Below are 20381 nucleotides of genomic sequence, written 5' to 3' on the forward strand. Positions count from 1 at the left end.
AGTAACCTTTGTATATTTTTAAACTTCTGTTATTAATAAAACGTCTATTAAAGTTGCTAAATTTAAGTTAGTGTGAGTATTTCTTGTCATTTGTCAACACTCTCTTCGCTAATAATAAAACGCGGAATTTAATACTCTTGTTTAGAGTCTTTACTATTAAAAATCTATGACATTTATATTACTATGTGAGAAATGACATCCATTAAGTCCATCATTTAGTAGGCTACAGTAACTATCCCAGGGAAATTAAACTTAAAGGTCTGGGCATAGTGCTAACAGTTAAATAATTCGCATACTATACTCAATATATTGTTATTCTCACTTGAGTCGTCATGTCTGCAAGAAATACCTACATTTACATTAAGTATTTTAAAATAATTTAACCTTTCAATTCAGATATGCGCGCTCATTATTAGTAACTCTGTGTCTACGAGCGGCAATTTTAAAGCGAAATTTAAAACATAGGATAAGTTGTAAATCCGAGGGTGAGGGAGTGTGACGTCATTTTAGGGGGGAGGAGGGGGTCGTGACGATGTGTTACCTTGGGGGAGGGGGTTAAAATGGCAAAAAAAAAACGTGACGTCATGTATGGACTACTCCTTGGTAGTCTACGCTGTAGTGTCATATAATTACAATCCATATCTACCAAACCGGTTTGACGAGTTGGAAAAAAATATATATATATATAGGCCTAGGCCCTATTGATATTGTTATTTTGGAACATACTGGGTGTGTGCTCTGCTCAGATAACACAGGCTTGATATTTTTGTGCTATTTCTTAACTAAATATCAACATTAAGCTAATATTTCAACAGTAAATTCGAAACTTCAAACTGTGTGGTTAAATAAAAACTGTAAAATACTGTGTAGTGGTGTGTAGGCCTAGATCTACATCGTGTCTATATTTTAATAGTATGCTCGTGTGTGAATTGCTACAGGCTACAGGATTCAAGTTCTGTACAAAAACATACTACACAGTCCTACATCATAAACTGTTAGACCGTGATACATAATTATATTCTATAATAATCTATGCCTACAACGAGTATAATCTTAATCTAATAATCTGCGAAAAGACAAAATTGTGACTTCTAGCCCCACCCTTTACTGAATGCAAGTTTCTAATTTATTGGATTTGAGTTGAAGGTAATTTTTATGATAAATCTGTGCCAAATCTAGATCTATCTTAAAATAATTTTGGATTGAAATTCAGAATCTACTGAGTTTTAAGATTGTTGTATTGTGTTTTAAAGAACTTGAAAACTTAACAAAAGGGTTAAAGTAAATATAGTTCTAGAAGGATTGACACAGTGCCTCTCCTTATCTGTAGCGACCACGTATAAGATAGTGAAATAAAAGATATATGCATGGAGGTATAGATCAATGGAAAGGTTATTAAAAACTGGTTGAGCTTTAACCATTACTTAAGGACAAAGTTTCTTCCAGGCATCTCTTCGGGTGGGCTAACCCCCCCCCCCCCCCGAAAAATTTTTACCGCCCCCCCCCCTCAACGAAATGAAATTTATATAATTTATGTAGAAAATATATACCTTTTAACAGTGTCCGCCCCCCCTCCCCCCAAGAAAGTCTACCGCCCCCCCCCGAAAATTTCAAGTGCCCCCCCCTCCCCCGGAGAAAAAAGTCTGGAAGAAACACTGCTTAAGGAGTAGGTCCATAATGTAATAATGTGTTGTTAATTTGTTACATTCTTCAGATGTGAATGTACCCTAAATCAAAACTAATTTAATTATGGCCAGATAACTAGTAACATCTTTTCTGAAACTTTACACAATATAAGAGACCAAATTTTAAAAGAAAGTTTTGTTTACAAAAGCATTGTCTAAAATATTGTGGAAATTTTTAAAAATACAATTACACAACATAAGCCTACACAAAAAAATAAAACAATAATATTTTTTTTTACACATTTCAGAGATACAAATTGACCAATGTACAAAGTTGTCATTGTGTTGGGTGTTATTACTGTTTTCATTAAAATTCTAGTAAACACTACTAATGCAGATTCAGAATTTATAGAAATGCTTGATGAAAAAAATTGTATGAGAAAGGCTAACAATGGTGAGACAGTAAGATGTAAAGTCAATGAAACATGGCTGGCGTTCCTAATGTGCAGTGACCACACTTATTTTACTGGATATTTCAAGATACAAGATAGATCTGCCTTTTGCTTGTAAGTAGATTTAATCAGAAGAAAAAACACCAAATTTAAACCAAATTATTTATTTGTCTTTACTTTGGAGATGTGGACAAAAGTTAAACAATCAAAAGGCCTAAATCCAAAAGGCTGGCATTATAAATAAAATTGGATACTTTATAATGTAGTCCCAGTTTATTTCAATCTGATGGGTACCTGACTCATTTTAGGGAGAGTAAATACTGACAGCAGAAACATATGATCACTAATTTCATCTATCGTACAGACTGTCTAGTCAAAACAGTACGTTAGTATTAAATGTAAATCGTTAGTTAAAGTAATACAACAGTAAAACAAATTAATAAAAATTGAAGCAGTCTTTGTTTTGTTTAGTATTTATTATAACCTTTTCAGAGGGGTAGCGACCCTTCCCGACGCCCGGGGACAAACTTTTCGATTTGCACCCCCCTCAAACTTTCTATTTGCACCCCCCCCTCAAACTTTCAATTTATTTTTCCAACCCATTTTGGCGCCCCCTAAGCTCGGCGCCCAGGGACATATGTCTCCCCCCCGCCCCCCCCCCCTCGCTACGCTACTGAACCTTTTACATATACAAAAATATGCTCTCAATAACACTTTAGTATCTTTTTATTTGTTTATATAATGCTTGTCTCTCATTTTTTGCCGAATAGGGCCTATCCCATTACAGTAGTAACATTTAAACAAGATGGATTTTTGTCTGGCTTTAGTCCATGCTGATCTTTTTGATAACTTTTTCAAAGTTTATTAAATGGACAAATGTCTCCTTTGGTGTTCATTCAACATATTCATAATAATTGTTGAAATAATATTAGTTCTGTTGTAATTTTACTGTTTCATCTACAGTAGTTGACATGTGCTAGGATCTAGGACATCCCTCACCAACATTACCCCCAAGAGTCATTACTCTCCTGTCATCCCGCCCCCCCTCCCAGTAAAAAATCCTGACACTAACCACAACCCCAATCCTAACTTTAAGCCTATATCTAACCCTAACCCTATACCTAATCCTAACCTTAAGCAAAAGCCTAACAGTAACCTAACCCTAACTTATCCTTAAGCTTTCTGTATCACAGCTATCTCTAAATGACCAAGGGGGTAATGTTTTACTTGGCTGTGGGTAATTGGCAGGGGTATAATTGATGGAGGGGGGGGGGTAATGTCCTGCTCCCATCCAAAAAGTGACACCCTGTTAATTACACTCTGACCATCCTCTCTCACCCTGGTACTTCTTTAATTTCTTGTCAAAAACTGGACAACAACACTATCCTGGTACATCCTGTGGTATACACTTCATGCAGAAATGTATTCTACACAGTTATATAACATGCACTTTGCCTATAATTTATTAAAATCATTATTTTACAATGTGAAATGTTCCTTTGTATTCTATTATGTAAAAAATATTTCTGGGCATTCTGAAAAGGGTGAAATTATCCATATGTACGGGAAGTGGGGGTTGGATTTTGCAGAGGAGTAAAGTCCTATTCCCTTAAAAGCACAATCAATACAAATGACTATTTTTACACAGAAAAACAAGCATACATGTATACATTTTTTTCAGGCCTTGCCATGAAGTTTTCCAAAATCTAGAACAAAGTCACCTAAGAAAAGAATGTAAGCCTATGTAAGTACATACTTTAAGGGGTAACTTTAGTAATAACTAGACTAACTGTTATTCTTAAATAACTGTGGTTTTGGTTTTCTGAACTTTTATAATAAGGGGGTGTTTCTACCAATGAATATATCAATAAATTAATTATTGTCTTGAAATAAATGTGTGTATAACATTTGGGGAAAAAAGAACAATTCTCTACATAAATAAGTATTTTACAGGTCTGGACATAGTGTAGAAGTTCTCATCTAACAGAACAGACAAACAAACAAAAAAATACAAACTTTTTACTTTTAGTAGTATATTGATATATAGATATACATTAACTTCTTTTTAGTTATTTTTTTAAAAAGCTTGCTATTATAGAGGTTTTCATATTTGGTTTGCTTCCTCTAAATTGATTGTGTCAAAACATTACAATTAAAAAGTAAACTAAAATATACATTCAATAACTAAACACCAATTTTAATAAGTAAGTTAACTTACTGTTAGAGAATTGAATCATAACATATTGATAAATTATTTGATTTATTCATTTACTGATACATTCTGTAATTTAGCAATTTAATCGCTTTTTTTACTCTTACTCTTACATTTTTATATTTATTTTAAATTTAAATTTTTATCTTTAAAAATGTATATTTGTATAAAAATGCTAAATTTTTGTCTATAAATTACATATTTGGCATACCTTACAGTGAAGGTTACCATAATACTAAACCAATTTCATTTCCTTATTTTTAGTTATTTTATTTAAAAGCTTGCTATTATAAAGGTTTTTATATTTAGTTTGTTTCCTCTAAATTGATTATGTCAAAACATTTAAAATTATATATTTGGCTTAGTTTTGTCTTAATTTAAAACACTACAAATTATGATTGATTGTAAGTAGCATTTAGTATATTTGTGACATTTTCTTATTTCAGATCACCTGATGACACATCTAGTCATTCTAGTGCAGTACAAAATGGACCATTCATATGCCTTGGACTTTCAATACTCATCACTATTCATTTTTTAATCTAAACCTTTTTTTTACTTGAATATGTCTTTCATCTTAATTATTTTTACTCACTCCTGGATATTTTATAGTAACTTATTACAAAATCAGTATTTTTTACAAAATGTGTATAAATCATCTTTTAATTAAACAGTCAATAATACATTTGGAAAACATCAATTATAAAAAAAATATAATTTTTATTATTGCTGTTAAGTATTTATAGATTTATTTTTATAATATTTAATAGAAATGAAATTCTGCCCCAGCATTATTGAAATTTAAAAAAATTGCTTATTAAATTTTTAACAGACTATTTTTTTTACCAATAAATTTATCTTCATGTTTGGCAGTTTTGTCTTGTTTCTTTTTTTATTTATGATCCTTATTTTAGAAATTTTATATTTGAAAAAAAAAATCAGTTTAAATATTACTGTAATCTTATATTTGGGTGTTGCTGCAGAACCAATTATATATTTTACTATACAAAACAATAGCTCAGCAGTTTTTAGATTTAGCTTACTTAACATCTTATGAGCATGTCAAACAAGCTTAGAATTATAAATAAACTTAATTAAAAATGCTTGATACCTCCTGGAAGGGATAAAATAACATATACATTTAGTAAAGTAAATATTTAGTGCATACTTTAATTATAGGCCTATATTAATTAGTTTTCTTTTTAAAAATACACAATAGCCTACTGCATGCATTACTCAAATGTAACATTTTTAATATTAGACCTTTTTTTTTATTTGTTGAGGATATTATAACTGCATGATAAATATGAGTAATGTAAAACTGACTTTAAAAAATTACATTTTAATATGCTAAAGTGATGGTACACTTTCTAAACCTCAATCCCTCATTAGATATCTATCATATGCTCTGTGGTGGACTTATTCAAAGACCAGTGCATAAGCTAGATTTAGAAATATTTGCTGAAAACCAAGTATAGGATTTGACATACAGTTGAGCATTTAACAGCCTATATATGTATGTATATACTATATACTATATATATATATATATATATATATATATATATATATATATATATAAATATATATATATATATATATATAATATATAAAGCTCAGTTCTGTATGTAATGCATTTGTATGTCGTTGGAATTGTACGAATTTAAGTGTTAGAAAATTATCGTGCGCATTTGTCTAAATTTATGAGCTAAAAAATTACCATTGAAAGTGTTGGGAAATAATTTTCATTTTTCAAATTATAGTAATAATTGTCGGCATGTTCATTCAACACAAGTTTTAAAAAAAATATCATCTTTTACAAAAATTCTAATTATGTCTTTATTTAGTCCTATAGCACTTACTTCCCTTTGATAAATTAGGAAAAACACAATTACTTCCCTTTATAAAACCATTGCATTCCGTGAAAATAATTTACTTTTTAATTACTTTGTTTTGGTGTTGGGAAAAAAAATAATTACATAATTAGCGGGGATTGATCAAGTGCAAATGTTGTAGGTATTTTACGGATAAGCTTGGAGTATTAAAATTGTTTATTAAATTGAAACAGGCGCGTTCGTTTAAGTGAGTGCAAAAGACTGTGAATAAGTTGGGGTACTATAGTCGTTCATTAAGCTAAAACAGGTGATTCCGCCCCGGGCGTTTATGTTCGCGTTAGTGTTTTCTTTGTGTTTAGGTGGGTTTGCGTTAGTGGTTGCGTTTTGATTTGGTTCGTTTTTGTTCTTTCTTTTTTCGTTTTTGTTTGTGTTTTTTTTTTGGGTTTGTATTTGTGTTTTTGGTTGGTTTTGCGTTTGGATTTGGTTTGTTTTCGTTTGCTTTTTCGTTGTTTTTTTGTGTGTTGGTATTGGTGTTTGTGGTTGGGTTTGTTGTTTTCGTTTGCTTTTTTGTTTGTTTTTTCTTTGTGTTTGTATTGGTGGTTGTGGTTGGGTTTGTTGTTAGGTTTTTGTTTTCGTTTGCTTTTTTGTTTGTTTTTTCTTTGTGTTTGTATTGGTGTTTGTGGGTGTGGTTGTGTTTGTTGTTAAGTTTTTGTTTTCGTTTGTATTTGTAATTGTGTTAGCGTTATGTTTGCGTTTTGTTGTTTTGGTTTTGGTTGGTTGTGGTTTGGGTGGGCAATGCCGGGTTTATGATGATTACTAAACACACAGGTAATGGTCTTTAACAGAAAGGTTTTTCACAGAAGCCAGAGCAGGGCCTGGCCGGGACGGCTAGTAAATATATATATATATTACATTAGTGTGCTCATCCCATATGGTTTCAGAAGAAAGCCTGATGTAATATTTTAAAAGGGTTTCATCAAAGTGGTACCACCCTATATTCTTAGACGCGTGACCTTGTTTTGTACAACAGAGTTATCTAAACAATGCCTGCACTATATTTCTTGGACCATATTCGTTGAGGTATGGGTTTGCCTACTCTACCGCCCAGCATGCATCAGGGCATGCTGTATGCCTTGCATGTGTTTTAATCACTCTCCTTAATGGTGAGGTAGAAAACACTTCAGCGACCGCCCAGTGTCCGGCCGCTAGCTTAGTTTAATCATCAAATGCTGTGTGTCACCATGACAATATTTTATGGTGCTCTTTAAAACAAACAAACTTTTAAACAAATTTAAGCATCATAGTGCTCAAAATAATACCCCATCTCATCCTGTCTATTGCACTGTTTAAAACAAACATAGACTCCACCTCGCTCACGGGGGGAGCCAAACTGTACCCTGTCTGTGCGCCCACCTTGCAAAATTCAAACTAACCAACATTCTCACAAAGTACATCTAACTAGTTAAAACTAGCAACTATATGCAATCACTAACCTTGTAGTTGCATACACTCAGTTATCCACACACATACACACATCAACATAGTCTAGTTTAGAGCTTTTAAGTTGTTTAAGTTGTGGTGTGTCTAGTCTAGCATTGGTCTTCTATTATATCACAGTCTTTAGAACTTCTACACTACACCCATTTTCATCTATTGACTGACAAACTGTCTCTCCAACTTCAATTTAATGGTCCAATAAAATAAAATTTACTAATGTCTATTGAGAAAATTATTCACCTAATACCATCTCAGATTAATCCAGAAAAAGGTACAAATCATGGTATGTGTCTTACCACTGGCATTTTTCATTAGTAGATACATTTTCAAGGCGGCGGACTAAATTTTCCCAGGGGAGGGGGACTGGATAATATAAATATTTTCTATATAAATTCTAGTTCGTTCAAGTCAACCATTTAAATTACTGCTAACCCGGAAGTCTCGAGTTGGAATCCGGGTTCAAGCCAGTAGAAGGTCCCTAAGTCCACTCACGTTAGAGAAAGTAAAGGCGGCTGGGCATAGTGCTGACCACACAATTCCTTCATATGCCGAGGTTACAGAAACAGGTGAACTCTACTTCATTTGCCCCATGAACGGTCATGTTGAAAAATGGAACATAGTACCTTTACTTATTGTTATCTTAAACTTAAAAATGCAAAACTTTTAAAATAGCTATAAATAATATCTTGGGTCTCTCATAAAAGTTTTAGAAAGGGTATTTAATAGCACATTTATGACAATACCTTCCCCTTTTATCAGTGCTTGAGTAGACTATTGGTTTAGTTACTTATAGACTATATTACTCTGTATATTCTACTTGTAATGATAATCATAGACAAAAACAGTTTAGAGCATTCCAAGTGTAACAATCTTGCTGCTGGGCTGTTTTTTATCGATATACACAAATGTTGAGTGCTTTTTTCCCTTGATCCAACATGTTCTCTTGTGTTCCAACGTAATGAGTTGTTTTTCACTAATCCACAACGACATCTTTGAAAGTATGATAAAAATTGAGGGTCACGTTGCCATTTCTGTATTTTCAAATTTTAGATGTTAAGTTGTTGATACTTAAAGTAGTTCTATAATTGTTTATACTATGTAGCATATCTTCCGTAAACTTTTAATACCTGATTTAAAAAATAAATAAATCAGAAATTGAGTTTATAGCGAATTGTATACATTTTGACACAATAGTTTATTTGTCACCTGATGTAATCGATATAGAAAATTAAAAATCCCTTTTCATTGTTTCTTTAATTCAATGTAGAAAAAAAATCAAACACGTCTGTAACGAATCTCACCAATACATGTTGTTTTTAAATCTCTGCACTCTTGTTTCGACACTACACTCTAATCCCGGGGTCGGGAGAGGGGGTGATGATGAGAGTAATAGTGTTTAAGCTTTATATCTTGCTTTTGATAGATAATTTGATGCCCATCCCCCTCAGCACACCATTTTATCGATACTGGGACCTATACACAAAGTATGATGCAGTTTGAGATGTAAAGTGAAAGACAAATTATGTAAAATGTTCTTTTATTATGTACGAAAAGAGTAAATATTTATGATTAAGACATAAACAACATAAAATATTCACACATTTTATATTCACACTAACACAATGGTATGCCCATGTTGACCACTACCTAAAGATATAAATCATGCGACACAAACAAGCATGAACAAGCCATGAAGCGGTTGCTGGAGAACACACAAGGGAAAAAACTAGTTGGATATAGGAGTGATTATCCCTGATGTGTGTGTAAAAAAAACCTCAGTTGATCTGTTCTCCAAACAACGAATTACTGCATTGAACTATGTGCAATGGCTGAGGTTCTGGAAGAGATCCATTCATCTGTACTGTCTGGCGTCTTACTGTACAGTGCCAGCCAAGGGTATTGACCCGATCACAACTCCAACTGCCGGCTTCAACATCGTGGTCGGTCCTGCGATCTTCACGTGCAGCTAGGGGTTAAAACAGGGTTTTAATTAGTTTAGTGCCAGTAAGCTTTCAGTAAATGCAATAGTAATGCTAAAAAAAAACAAATTCGTTTTTGTATTGTTTGAATAAATTCTTGCCTAAATCTTCTTATATATAAATATGGATATACGTTTCTTTCATGCACCTGTCATAGGCCCATTTATGTGTAAATATATGTTTACTTTTATAAAACACATACACACAACATACACTCCGATATATATATATATATATATATATATATATATATGTGTGTGTGTGTGTGTGTGTGTGTGTGTTTATGTTTGCGACAAGTACCTCTACTATGTAATTCAGATCAATGACAGAGCACCCTTGAAGGTACGATGGAAAGAGTTGCGGAACTTTGATCAGTACATTAGACCAGCTGTCTCTCTTGCGAGCCATGATGCCAGGTTTCTCTATGGACGCCACGATTTCCACGATAGTCGCGGTGGCATTGTGCTTGCCGTGGAAGGTTGTTATCTGAACATTTTTTATATTATGTATAGATAAATTAACAAATTACATAAAAAAATCAACACGCATACAAACATTCATATATATGCCCAAATAAACGCACTTTGTTGTAAGTTGTAAAAAGTTAAATTCCCCTTTCAAACTTTACGGTCTACGGGGCAAGTGAAGTAGAGTTCACTTGTTTCTGTGACCTCGGCATTTTAAGGTATAGTATGGTCAGCACTATGCCCAGCAGACTCTACTTGCTGGGTGAATTCAGGGACGGTCTACTGACATGAACCCGGATTCGAACTCGAGACTTATGGGTTAGCAGTCCAGCTCTCTACCGCTGTGCCACTCCGTCCCAGGTTGCTTTTAATCAATATTATCTTTGCTAACTCGAAAGTCTCGAGTTCGATTCCTGGTTGAAGTCACTAGAATGTCCCTGCGTCCACTCAGCTCTGATGAATACCTAGCTCAGGTTAGGGAAATAAAAGGTTGCTTGGCATAGTTCTAGCCACACCATCCCTTTATATGCCGAGAACAAGAAATCAATTTCTTCTTGCCATGGGATTGCTAAGTCTAAAAAAGAATCGTTACTGGTTTTTTTAATTGTTGGTAAAGTACTTTGTAAATGTTATCACGAATTATTAACCACTTATATTTTACATATTTGCCGCCACCTTTTAGCAAAACAAAAATGGACTGTTTGAGATGCTTTGTTATAATTGAAAATCAAAAAGAAAAACTAAATTTTAGTTATGAGAAGACAAAGCAGGAAAAAAAAGCAGATATACATTTATTTTTCGAACAATGGTGGTTCGTTAAAAAAATATTTAGGAAAGTTAGTTAGTAGACACAATTAAATTTAAACTAACATTAGCTACTAAACATAATAAGTCTTTACTATCTTTCATGTACCACATTATTAAAACTTAGATAAACTCTGCTGCACCTACTTTTATCAGGTTAAAGGAACATTTTTTGATTTTCCTGTTGGAGCCATTGACCACCTCAGCAGACAAGCGGATGTCCTCACCTGGCACGTACAGCTGTTTGTCCACTGTAAAGTCAACATGGATGGGGCCGGACATACAACACAGGCAGCAGACGTTTTTTTCATGCGACACTTGGACAGGTTGCTAAAATAATGAATTGATTTTTAAAAATTATTCGTTGGACATCCTCGCTAAATAATGACATAATTTTATTTATTTATTTTTTGTTGGTCCTCCTTGGTAAATAATGACATGGTTATTTTACCATTATTAAAAATCTTTCAGACTATGAAATTCGTAGTTCTTTAGTTCTTTGAAAATTATTGCAGGGAAAATGTTGCTGAATTACAACTTTGCGCAAAGAATATAATCTTTATCGTGTAAAAATAATTTGGGGAAATTGTTTGTATATGTTTAACCTGTTTAGAATTAAAACGAATATTTTGAAGGTAGTTATTAAAATAGAAGTAACCACCCCTCACCCTGCCTCCAGTCAACTTGTTGAGGTCTAAATGCCGAAACACGCGAAACTCTCGTTTAAACACGATATTTGACGACCATGACCTGACGACCGTGCACGTGGCGGAGTAGAAAACACGGCCATCTTTGTTGGCGTGGGCAGACAGGAGGGAGAAGGATGGGATGCTGAAGGTGGAGGGGAGGTCATCCTCTAGTTCCACCTGAAATGGGAACTCGTGCTTGCCAATGGATAGCTCCTTCACGTCGTTTTCTAAACCAGCAGACACAACGGTGGGGAAAATAGAAACAACATATTACAGTCACAGCATTTCTTTTTGAACTACACAGAAACTATGACAAGATATTTAATAGTGAAAAGTGGTTTAGAAATTTTAAATAAAAAATAAACAGACACACTGACAGATATACATAATCGGATACACACAGACACACACATCATATAAATAAATATAATTAAAACTTTATTATACACACTTATAACCTTATATATAATATATTGACACACACACACTCATATATATATATATATATATATATATATATATATATATATATATATATATATATATATATATATATATATATATATATATATATATAAAGCAATGTATGTGTCTGTGTGTGTGTGTCCTTTATGCATTACTACACCTCTCATCACATCGCCGTGAAACTTTGGGAAGTTGAGAATATTCCTGGGGAGGTTTCTGCGAAAAAAAAAATTCAAATTCGCAGGGGTGGCGCCCCGGTAGGGCGCGATTTGTTTTTCTCTATATACCGTATATAAAAATAATAAAAGTGAATTGCAGTGACACTGTTCACACGATCGCCATGAAACTTTAGGAAGTTGTTGAGAATATTCCTGGGGAGGTTTCTGAGAAAAAAAAATTAAATTCGCAGGGGTGGCGCCCCGATAGGGCGCGATTTGTTTTTTTCTATTTACGGTATATAAAACTAAAAGTCGATTTTGGTTTGGCATCGTTCATCCAATAGCCATGAGACTTTGGGGAGTTCATTATACCACTCTAGGGAAGGGTTCTGTGAAAAAATAATTTTTAATTTCGCAAGGGCGGCGCCACGGGAGGGTCCGATTTTTCTCTATATACGGTATATAAAAATAATAACAGTGAATTGCAGTGACACCGTTCATCCGATAGGCATGAAACTTTGGGGAGTTGATTAGAACACTCTAGGGAAGGGTTCTGTACAAAAATCATTTTTAATTCCGCAAGGGCGGCGCCACGGGAGGGTGCGATTTTTCTCTATATACGGTATATAAAATTAATAAAAGTGAATTGCCGTGACACCGTTCACACGAGGAAACTTTAGGTAGTTGTTGAGAATATTCCTGGGGAGGTTTCTGCGAAAAAAATAATATTTCAAATTCGCAGGGGTGGCGCCCCGACACGGCGTGATTTGTTTTTTCTATATACGGTATATAAAAATAAAAGTCGATTTTGGTTTGGCATCGCTCATCCGATAGCCATGAGACTTTGGGGAGTTCAATATACCACTCTAGGGAAGGGTTCTGTAAAAAAATAATTTTTAATTTCGCAAGGGCGGCGCCACGGGAGGGTCCAATTGTTCTCTATTTACGGTATATAAAAATAATAAAAGTGACACCGTTTATCCGATAGGCATGAAACTTTGTGGAGTTCATTATAAAACTCTATAAAACTCTAGGGAAGGGTTCTGTAAAAAATCATTTTTAATTTCGCTAGGGCGGCGCCACGGGAGGGTGCGATTTTTCTCTATATACGGTTTATAAAAATAAGTCGATTTTGGTGTGACACCGTTATCCGATAGCCATGAGACTTTGGGGGAGTTAATTAGAAAAATTCAGGGAAAGTTTCTGTAAAAAAAATCCTTTTTTAATTTCGCAAGGGCGGCGCCACGGGCGGTTGCGGTTTTTCTCTATATACGGTTTATAAAATTTCGGTTTCACGCCGTTCATCCGTGTACCATGAAACTTCGGGGAGATGATTAGATCACTCAATGGTATGGTTCTGCAAAAAATATTGTTTAATATTGCAAGGGCGGCGCCCCCTGGGGGGAGCGATTTTTTTTCTCTATACACGGTATATAAAAAATAAAACTCGGATGCGGTTCATGAAACTTTAGGGAATAGATGAGAATACTCCCGAGAATATTTCTGCGAAAAAGAAAACTAAAGTTTCTTACGGGCGGCGCCATATAGGGTACAACTTTCGTCAATACACGGTTTGGCGCCCAGAGTTTAGAGCGACTAAGTTGGCACTTGGCATCCGTTAATCGAGTATCCTGCATAGCGAGTAAGGGGTACTACTATATTCAGCAGTAAAACTACAACATGCTTCTAAAAATAACTTTGTAACTCGAGGAAATCCTTCTGCACAGTTTCGTCACCTTGCGAAAGATGAAAAAATAATTTTTTGAATATGAGTAGCCTACTGTAGAGTTTCGTCACTTTGCGAATGATGCAATAAGCATCTATTATTAGACAATCCAGTCAGAAATTGAGATCGAGCATCTAATAATAGACCATTAGTAACGCTAGGATATTGCATCAGTCACACTGATATTTAAAACACGTCAAATAATTTTTTTACGTGTTAAAGAAAAAAATCCTCTTTATTTGTGTCACTTTAGCGAATGACGAAATCTGCATAATTATTAACAGGATTAATGTACACTCAAGGTTTTCATGCGGTAGTGTAGGTAAACCCGTGTCCTGATATTTATGATCCAAGAACAGGCATTGTTTACATTTAAACAACTCATTTTTAGAAAAGAAGGTCACGCGTCTAAGAACATATAATTATAATTGATAACGCGTTGATAAAATCTTAATATATTTCGTCAAACTTTCTTCTATCCCCGCGGCAACGCGCGGGGGTCGGGTACGCTAGTATATATATATATATATATATATATATATATATATATATATATATATATATATATATATGACGTATCATATTTAAATACAAAGGCCTATATATAAAGAACTAGCCTTATTCTCCTGGAGCATTACCTGTGTCTAGAAGCACGATGGTCCGATCAAGGTAAATTTGTTCAGATCTGTAGACAATATTGCCCTCTGCCCACCTAGCTATACATTCACCTCTGAAGTTTATCTGAATACCTGTAACACATCATTACATCTTCAGTGCACTGGGTTGTTTCATTGATGTGTCAGTAATTAAAGTAAGCTTTTGAACAACAAATATTATAAGGGGCATGGGCGATCGCGGAAAGCTGAAGCTTGTCTATAATTCACAACGGTTGAATCAGTTGTTTATTCTGTGATTTTATTTGAAACGGGAGCCGGACGTTTTCCCGAAAGACACTTGTCCGAATGGACACTTGCCTGAATGGACACTTGCCCGAATTGACACTTGCCCGAATTGACACTTGCCCGAATGGACATTTGCCCGAATGGACACTTGCCCGAATGGACACTTGCCCGAATGGACACTTGCCCGAATGGACACTTACCCGAATGGATACTTGCCCGAATGGACACTTGCCCGAATGGAGACTTGCCCGAATGGACACTTGCCCGAATTGACACTTGCCCGAATGGACACTTGCCCGAATGGACACTTGCCCGAATGGACACTTGCCCGAATGGACACTTGCCCGAATGGACACTTGCCCGAATAAACACTTGCCCGAATGGACACTTGCCTGAATGGACACTTGCCCGAATAGCCACTTGCCCGAATGGACACTTGCCCGAATTGACACTTGCCCGAATGGACACTTGCCCGAATGGACACTTGCCCGAATGGACACTTGCCCGAATGGACACTTGCCCGAATGGACACTTGCCCGAATGGACACTTGCCCGAATGGACACTTGCCTAAATGGACACTTGCCTAAATGGACACTTGCCCGAATGGACACTTGACCGAATGACACTTGCCTGAATGGACACTTGCCTGAATGGACACTTGCCCAAATGGACACTTGCCTGAATGGACACTTGCCCGAATGGACACTTGACCGAATGGACACTTGACCGAATGACACTTGCCTAAATGGACACTTGCCCGAATGACACTTGCCCGAATGGACACTTGACCGAATGGACACTTGACCGAATGGACACTTGCCCGAATGGACACTTGCCCGAATTGACACTTGCCCGAATGGACACTTGCCCGAATGGACACTTGCCCGAATGGTCACTTGCCCGAATGGATACTTGCCCGAATGGACACTTGCCCGAATTGACACTTGCCCGAATGGACACTTGCCCGAATGGACACTTGCCCGAATGGACACTTGCCCGAATGGATACTTGCCCGAATGGACACTTGCCCGAATGGAGACTTGCCCGAATGGACACTTGCCCGAATGGACACTTGCCCGAATTGACACTTGCCCGAATGGACACTTGCCCGAATGGACACTTGCCCGAATGGACACTTGCCCGAATGGATACTTGCCCGAATGGACACTTGCCCGAATGGAGACTTGCCCGAATTGACACTTGCCCGAATTGACACTTGCCCGAATGGACACTTGCCCGAATGGACACTTGCCCGAATGGACACTTGCCCGAATGGACACTTGCCCGAATGGACACTTGCCTGAATGGACACTTGCCCGAATAGCCACTTGCCCGAATGGACACTTGCCCGAATGGACACTTGCCCGAATTGACACTTGCCCGAATGGACACTTGCCCGAATGGACACTTGCCCGAATGGACACTTGCCCGAATGGACACTTGCCCGAATGGACACTTGCCCGAATGGACACTTGCCCGAATGGACACTTGCCTAAATGGACACTTGCCTAAATGGACACTTGCCCGAATGGACACTTGACCGAATGACACTTGCCTGAATGGACACTTGCCTGAATGGACACTTGCCCAAATGGACACTTGCCTGAATGGACACTTGCCCGAATGGACACTTGACCGAATGGACACTTGACCGAATGACACTTGCCTAAATGGACACTTGCCCGAATGACACTTGCCCGAATGGACACTTGACCGAATGGACACTTGACCGAATGGACACTTGCCCGAATGGACACTTGCCCGAATTGACACTTGCCCGAATGGACACTTGCCCGAATGGACACTTGCCCGAATGGACACTTGCCCGAATGGATACTTGCCCGAATGGACACTTGCCCGAATGGAGACTTGCCCGAATGGACACTTGCCCGAATTGACACTTGCCCGAATGGACACTTGCCCGAATGGACACTTGCCCGAATGGACACTTGCCCGAATGGACACTTGCCCGAACGGACACTTGCCCGAATGGACACTTGCCCGAATGGACACTTGCCTGAATGGACACTTGCCCGAATGGCCACTTGCCCGAATGGACACTTGCCCGAATTGACACTTGCCCGAATGGACACTTGCCCGAATGGACACTTGCCCGAATGGACACTTGCCCGAATGGACACTTGCCCGAATGGACACTTGCCCGAATGGACACTTGCCCGAATGGACACTTGCCTAAATGGACACTTGCCTAAATGGACACTTGCCCGAATGGACACTTGACCGAATGACACTTGCCTGAATGGACACTTGCCTGAATGGACACTTGCCTGAATGGACACTTGCCCAAATGGACACTTGCCCGAATGGACACTTGACCGAATGGACACTTGACCGAATGACACTTGCCTAAATGGACACTTGCCCGAATGACACTTGCCCGAATGGACACTTGACCGAATGGACACTTGACCGAATGACACTTGCCTAAATGGACACTTGCCCGAATGGACACTTGCCTGAATGGACACTTGACCGAATGACACTTGCCCGAATGGACACTTGCCTAAATGGATACTTGCACGAATGGACACTTGCCCGAATGGACACTTGACCGAATGACACTTGCCTAAATGGACACTTGCCCGAATGACACTTGCCTGAATGGACACTTGCCCGAATGGACACTTGCCCGAATGGACACTTGCCCGAATGGACACTTGACCGAATGACACTTGCCTGAATGGACACTTGCCTGAATGGAAACTTGCCTGAATGGACACTTGACCGAATGACACTTGCCTGAATGGACACTTGCCTGAATGGACACTTGCCTAAATGGACACTTGCCTGAATGGACACTTGCCCGAATGGACACTTGCCCGAATGGACACTTGACCGAATGGACACTTGACCGAATGACACTTGCCTAAATGGACACTTGCCCGAATGGACACTTGCCTGAATGGACACTTGACCGAATGACACTTGCCCGAATGGACACTTGCCTAAATGGATACTTGCCCGAATGGACACTTGCCCGAATGGACACTTGCCTAAATGGATACTTGCCCGAATGGACACTTGCCCGAATGGACACTTGACCGAATGACACTTGCCTAAATGGACACTTGCCCGAATGGACACTTGACCGAATGACACTTGCCTGAATGGACACTTGCCCGAATGGACACTTGCCCGAATGGACACTTGACCGAATGACACTTGCCTGAATGGACACTTGCCTGAATGGAAACTTGCCTGAATGGACACTTGCCCGAATGGACACTTGCCCGAATGGACACTTGACCGAATGACACTTGCCTGAATGGACACTTGCCTGAATGGACACTTGCCTGAATGGACACTTGCCTGAATGGACACTTGCCTGAATGGACACTTGCCCGAATGGACACTTGCCTAAACGGATACTTGCCCGAATGGACACTTGCCCGAATGGACACTTGACCGAATGACACTTGCCTAAATGGACACTTGACCGAATGACACTTGCCCGAATGGACACTTGACCGAATGGACACTTGACCGAATGACACTTGCCTGAATGGACACTTGCCTGAATGGACACTTGACCGAATGACACTTGCCCGAATGACACTTGCCTGATAGACACTTGCCCGAATGCTACAATGCCCGAATAGACACATAGTAAAATTCATTTTTGAAATTTCTTTAATCTAACTGAAACAGTATTCGAATAATCGTGTGTACACACAAACACAGATAGACATACAGATATAAATTTCACTATTAATTTTTTGCTCTCAGTAAAATGTAAACGTCGAGGTTTTTGAAATCTCTATTTCGATCTTTTGCACGCTTACAATATTCCTTTAAGCGACGTATAAGAGAAAGTAAAAATAGTATCATGTTTAAAGCATTAAATTTTTTGTTGGTAGTCGTTGTATCTTAGATGTGCAAATATTGGATTTCAGTATTTGGTCTTTTCAAAGAAATACAGAACACAAGTTTTAAAAATGTAATTTATTCAAGAATTGAAGCCGATATACTGCAATATAGATACAAACACAATTTATATATATATATATATATATATATATATATATATATATATATATATATATATATATATATATATATATATATATATAAACACACACACACAAACAAACACACACGTATATATATATATATATATATATATATATATATATATATATATATATATATATATATATATATATATATATATATATATATATATATATATATATGTATGTTAGTGCGTGTGTTTGTATCTAATATTGAGGTGTAAAAAGCCCAGTCGAAGCTACCTTTTGTGTTGATTTTCTCATCCGTGTGCAGACACACTCGACCCCTCAGTACGCTCCCAGTGATGTACACACTTAGGTCAGGCTCAAAGATAATTTCATTGTGGGGTGCCATTTGGTTTCACCGTCTCTGTCACACTCGTTTTCTTAACACAATTCAGATAATTGCACAATAAAGCTTGCGGTAAGATCGTCTTCCAACTAGAACGTTATAGATTAGATAAAAAAACAACATGACAAATCGATGGATAGTTTTAATTTATATTTATAATAATGTTGGCTTCTGTTGTTAAAAAAAATCCCGCATTTTTTTTTACAATAAAATACAATAAAAAAGTCAAGTATTAATATCAATACTAACGAAAATAACTTTAATGCTACTCACAAAATATTTGAACTGAGAATACAAGTTGTCTAAACCGTACGAATTCCGCGCATGGATCTTTCTCTGCTGTGATCAGCACGAGACAACCCTTTATGCTAGTTTACGATCCGGGATATCTATGTACAGGTTCCTTGAATCATTTTCTATTTTTAAAACTTTCCGAAACTGATGTATCGATTCGTTCATACTCTGTACAATCAATATATATATATATATATATATATATATATATATATATATATATATATATATATATATATATATATATATACATTTCATTTGACGCCGTCACATTCTGTTGTAACAACATGCCTATCCTACCTTGTCCCACTCCCTAGAGAGCAGTTACATTGTACCTGGGTTTAACCCGGTTGTCAGTAAGTGTCTTCTTACTTTTAGATTGAACAAGCGCTTGAACCGGATCAAGATAAGCTGAGACCCCAGGACATAAAGGTACCCGCCAGCTGGTATCCTACCAACTATCTTTGTTTTTCCTTACCTAGTTTGTATACAGGGTGCGTTAGAATATAAAAATTATGTCTTTTTAACATTGGTTCCTGAATGTTTGTTTTTCCTGTAGGGTAGTGTTTAGATGCCAGACCTAACAGTGTTTTGTACATCAACATTTTACGCCAATCAAATGGTTTTAGACAATAACATTACTATTAATTTTGAGTTTTATAAATTATACAGCACAGTTTTAAGTTTAAGTTAATTGAGAATTATTTCACTATTTTTAGTGTGAATAGAAGCATGCTTTTAAAATATATGAATACAGTTATTTGATTTAATGCTTTTATCATATTTAAGAATAATAAAGTGAGTCGATATTTGCGTAGATATTTTGCTTTTGACTGAATATGATAGACTTTGCTACGACTATGATAAAATAAATTATATATATAAAAAAAAT

The 20381-nt window shown here is 36.7% G+C and overlaps 2 protein-coding genes across 3 annotated transcripts; one reads left to right on the forward strand and one right to left on the reverse strand.

Annotated features, from left to right (window-relative positions):
* The first annotated feature begins 723 nt into the window (after positions 1-723).
* On the forward strand, positions 724-5158 carry LOC131948234 (uncharacterized). Its single transcript, XM_059309773.1, has 4 exons — positions 724-1146; positions 1934-2191; positions 3759-3821; positions 4736-5158. The coding sequence occupies exons 2-4, from the start codon at positions 1950-1952 to the stop codon at positions 4833-4835; spliced, it is 405 nt and encodes a 134-aa protein (XP_059165756.1). The 5' UTR covers positions 724-1146; positions 1934-1949; the 3' UTR covers positions 4836-5158.
* A 4013-nt stretch (positions 5159-9171) lies between these two features.
* Positions 9172-19847, reverse strand: LOC131948231 (arrestin domain-containing protein 3-like). 2 transcript variants are annotated; one of them, XM_059309770.1, is made up of 8 exons: positions 19790-19847; positions 19469-19657; positions 19087-19229; positions 14548-14658; positions 11540-11787; positions 11019-11201; positions 9901-10086; positions 9172-9587 (listed from the first exon to the last, which is right to left on the reverse strand). In XM_059309770.1, exons 3-8 carry the CDS (start codon positions 19196-19198, stop codon positions 9495-9497), a joined length of 933 nt encoding a protein of 310 aa, XP_059165753.1. In that variant the 5' UTR covers positions 19199-19229; positions 19469-19657; positions 19790-19847; the 3' UTR covers positions 9172-9494. The 2 variants fall into 2 exon arrangements, with proteins under 2 accessions (XP_059165753.1, XP_059165752.1); XM_059309769.1 differs by having other exon boundaries at positions 19087-19284.
* Between the last annotated feature and the right edge of the window lie 534 nt (positions 19848-20381).

Source organism: Physella acuta, unplaced genomic scaffold (genome assembly GCF_028476545.2).
Source record: "Physella acuta isolate Inbredline_101_S28 unplaced genomic scaffold, ASM2847654v3 ptg000630l, whole genome shotgun sequence".
NCBI lineage: Eukaryota > Metazoa > Mollusca > Gastropoda > Physidae > Physella > Physella acuta.

Coding starts and splice junctions, on each gene's coding strand:
- LOC131948234 (XM_059309773.1), top strand. CDS start 1,950: ATGTACAAAGTTGTCATTGTGTTGGGTGTTATTACTGTTTTCATTAAA. Junction 2,192..3,758: donor GATAGATCTGCCTTTTGCTT/GTAAGTAGATTT, acceptor CATTTTTTTCAG/GCCTTGCCATGAAGTTTTCC. Junction 3,822..4,735: donor AGAAAAGAATGTAAGCCTAT/GTAAGTACATAC, acceptor TTCTTATTTCAG/ATCACCTGATGACACATCTA.
- LOC131948231 (XM_059309770.1), bottom strand. CDS start 19,198: ATGGCACCCCACAATGAAATTATCTTTGAGCCTGACCTAAGTGTGTAC. Junction 11,202..11,539: donor ACAAGTTGACTGGAGGCAGG/GTGAGGGGTGGT, acceptor TCATTATTTTAG/CAACCTGTCCAAGTGTCGCA. Junction 10,087..11,018: donor GTTCCTTTAACCTGATAAAA/GTAGGTGCAGCA, acceptor AAAAATGTTCAG/ATAACAACCTTCCACGGCAA.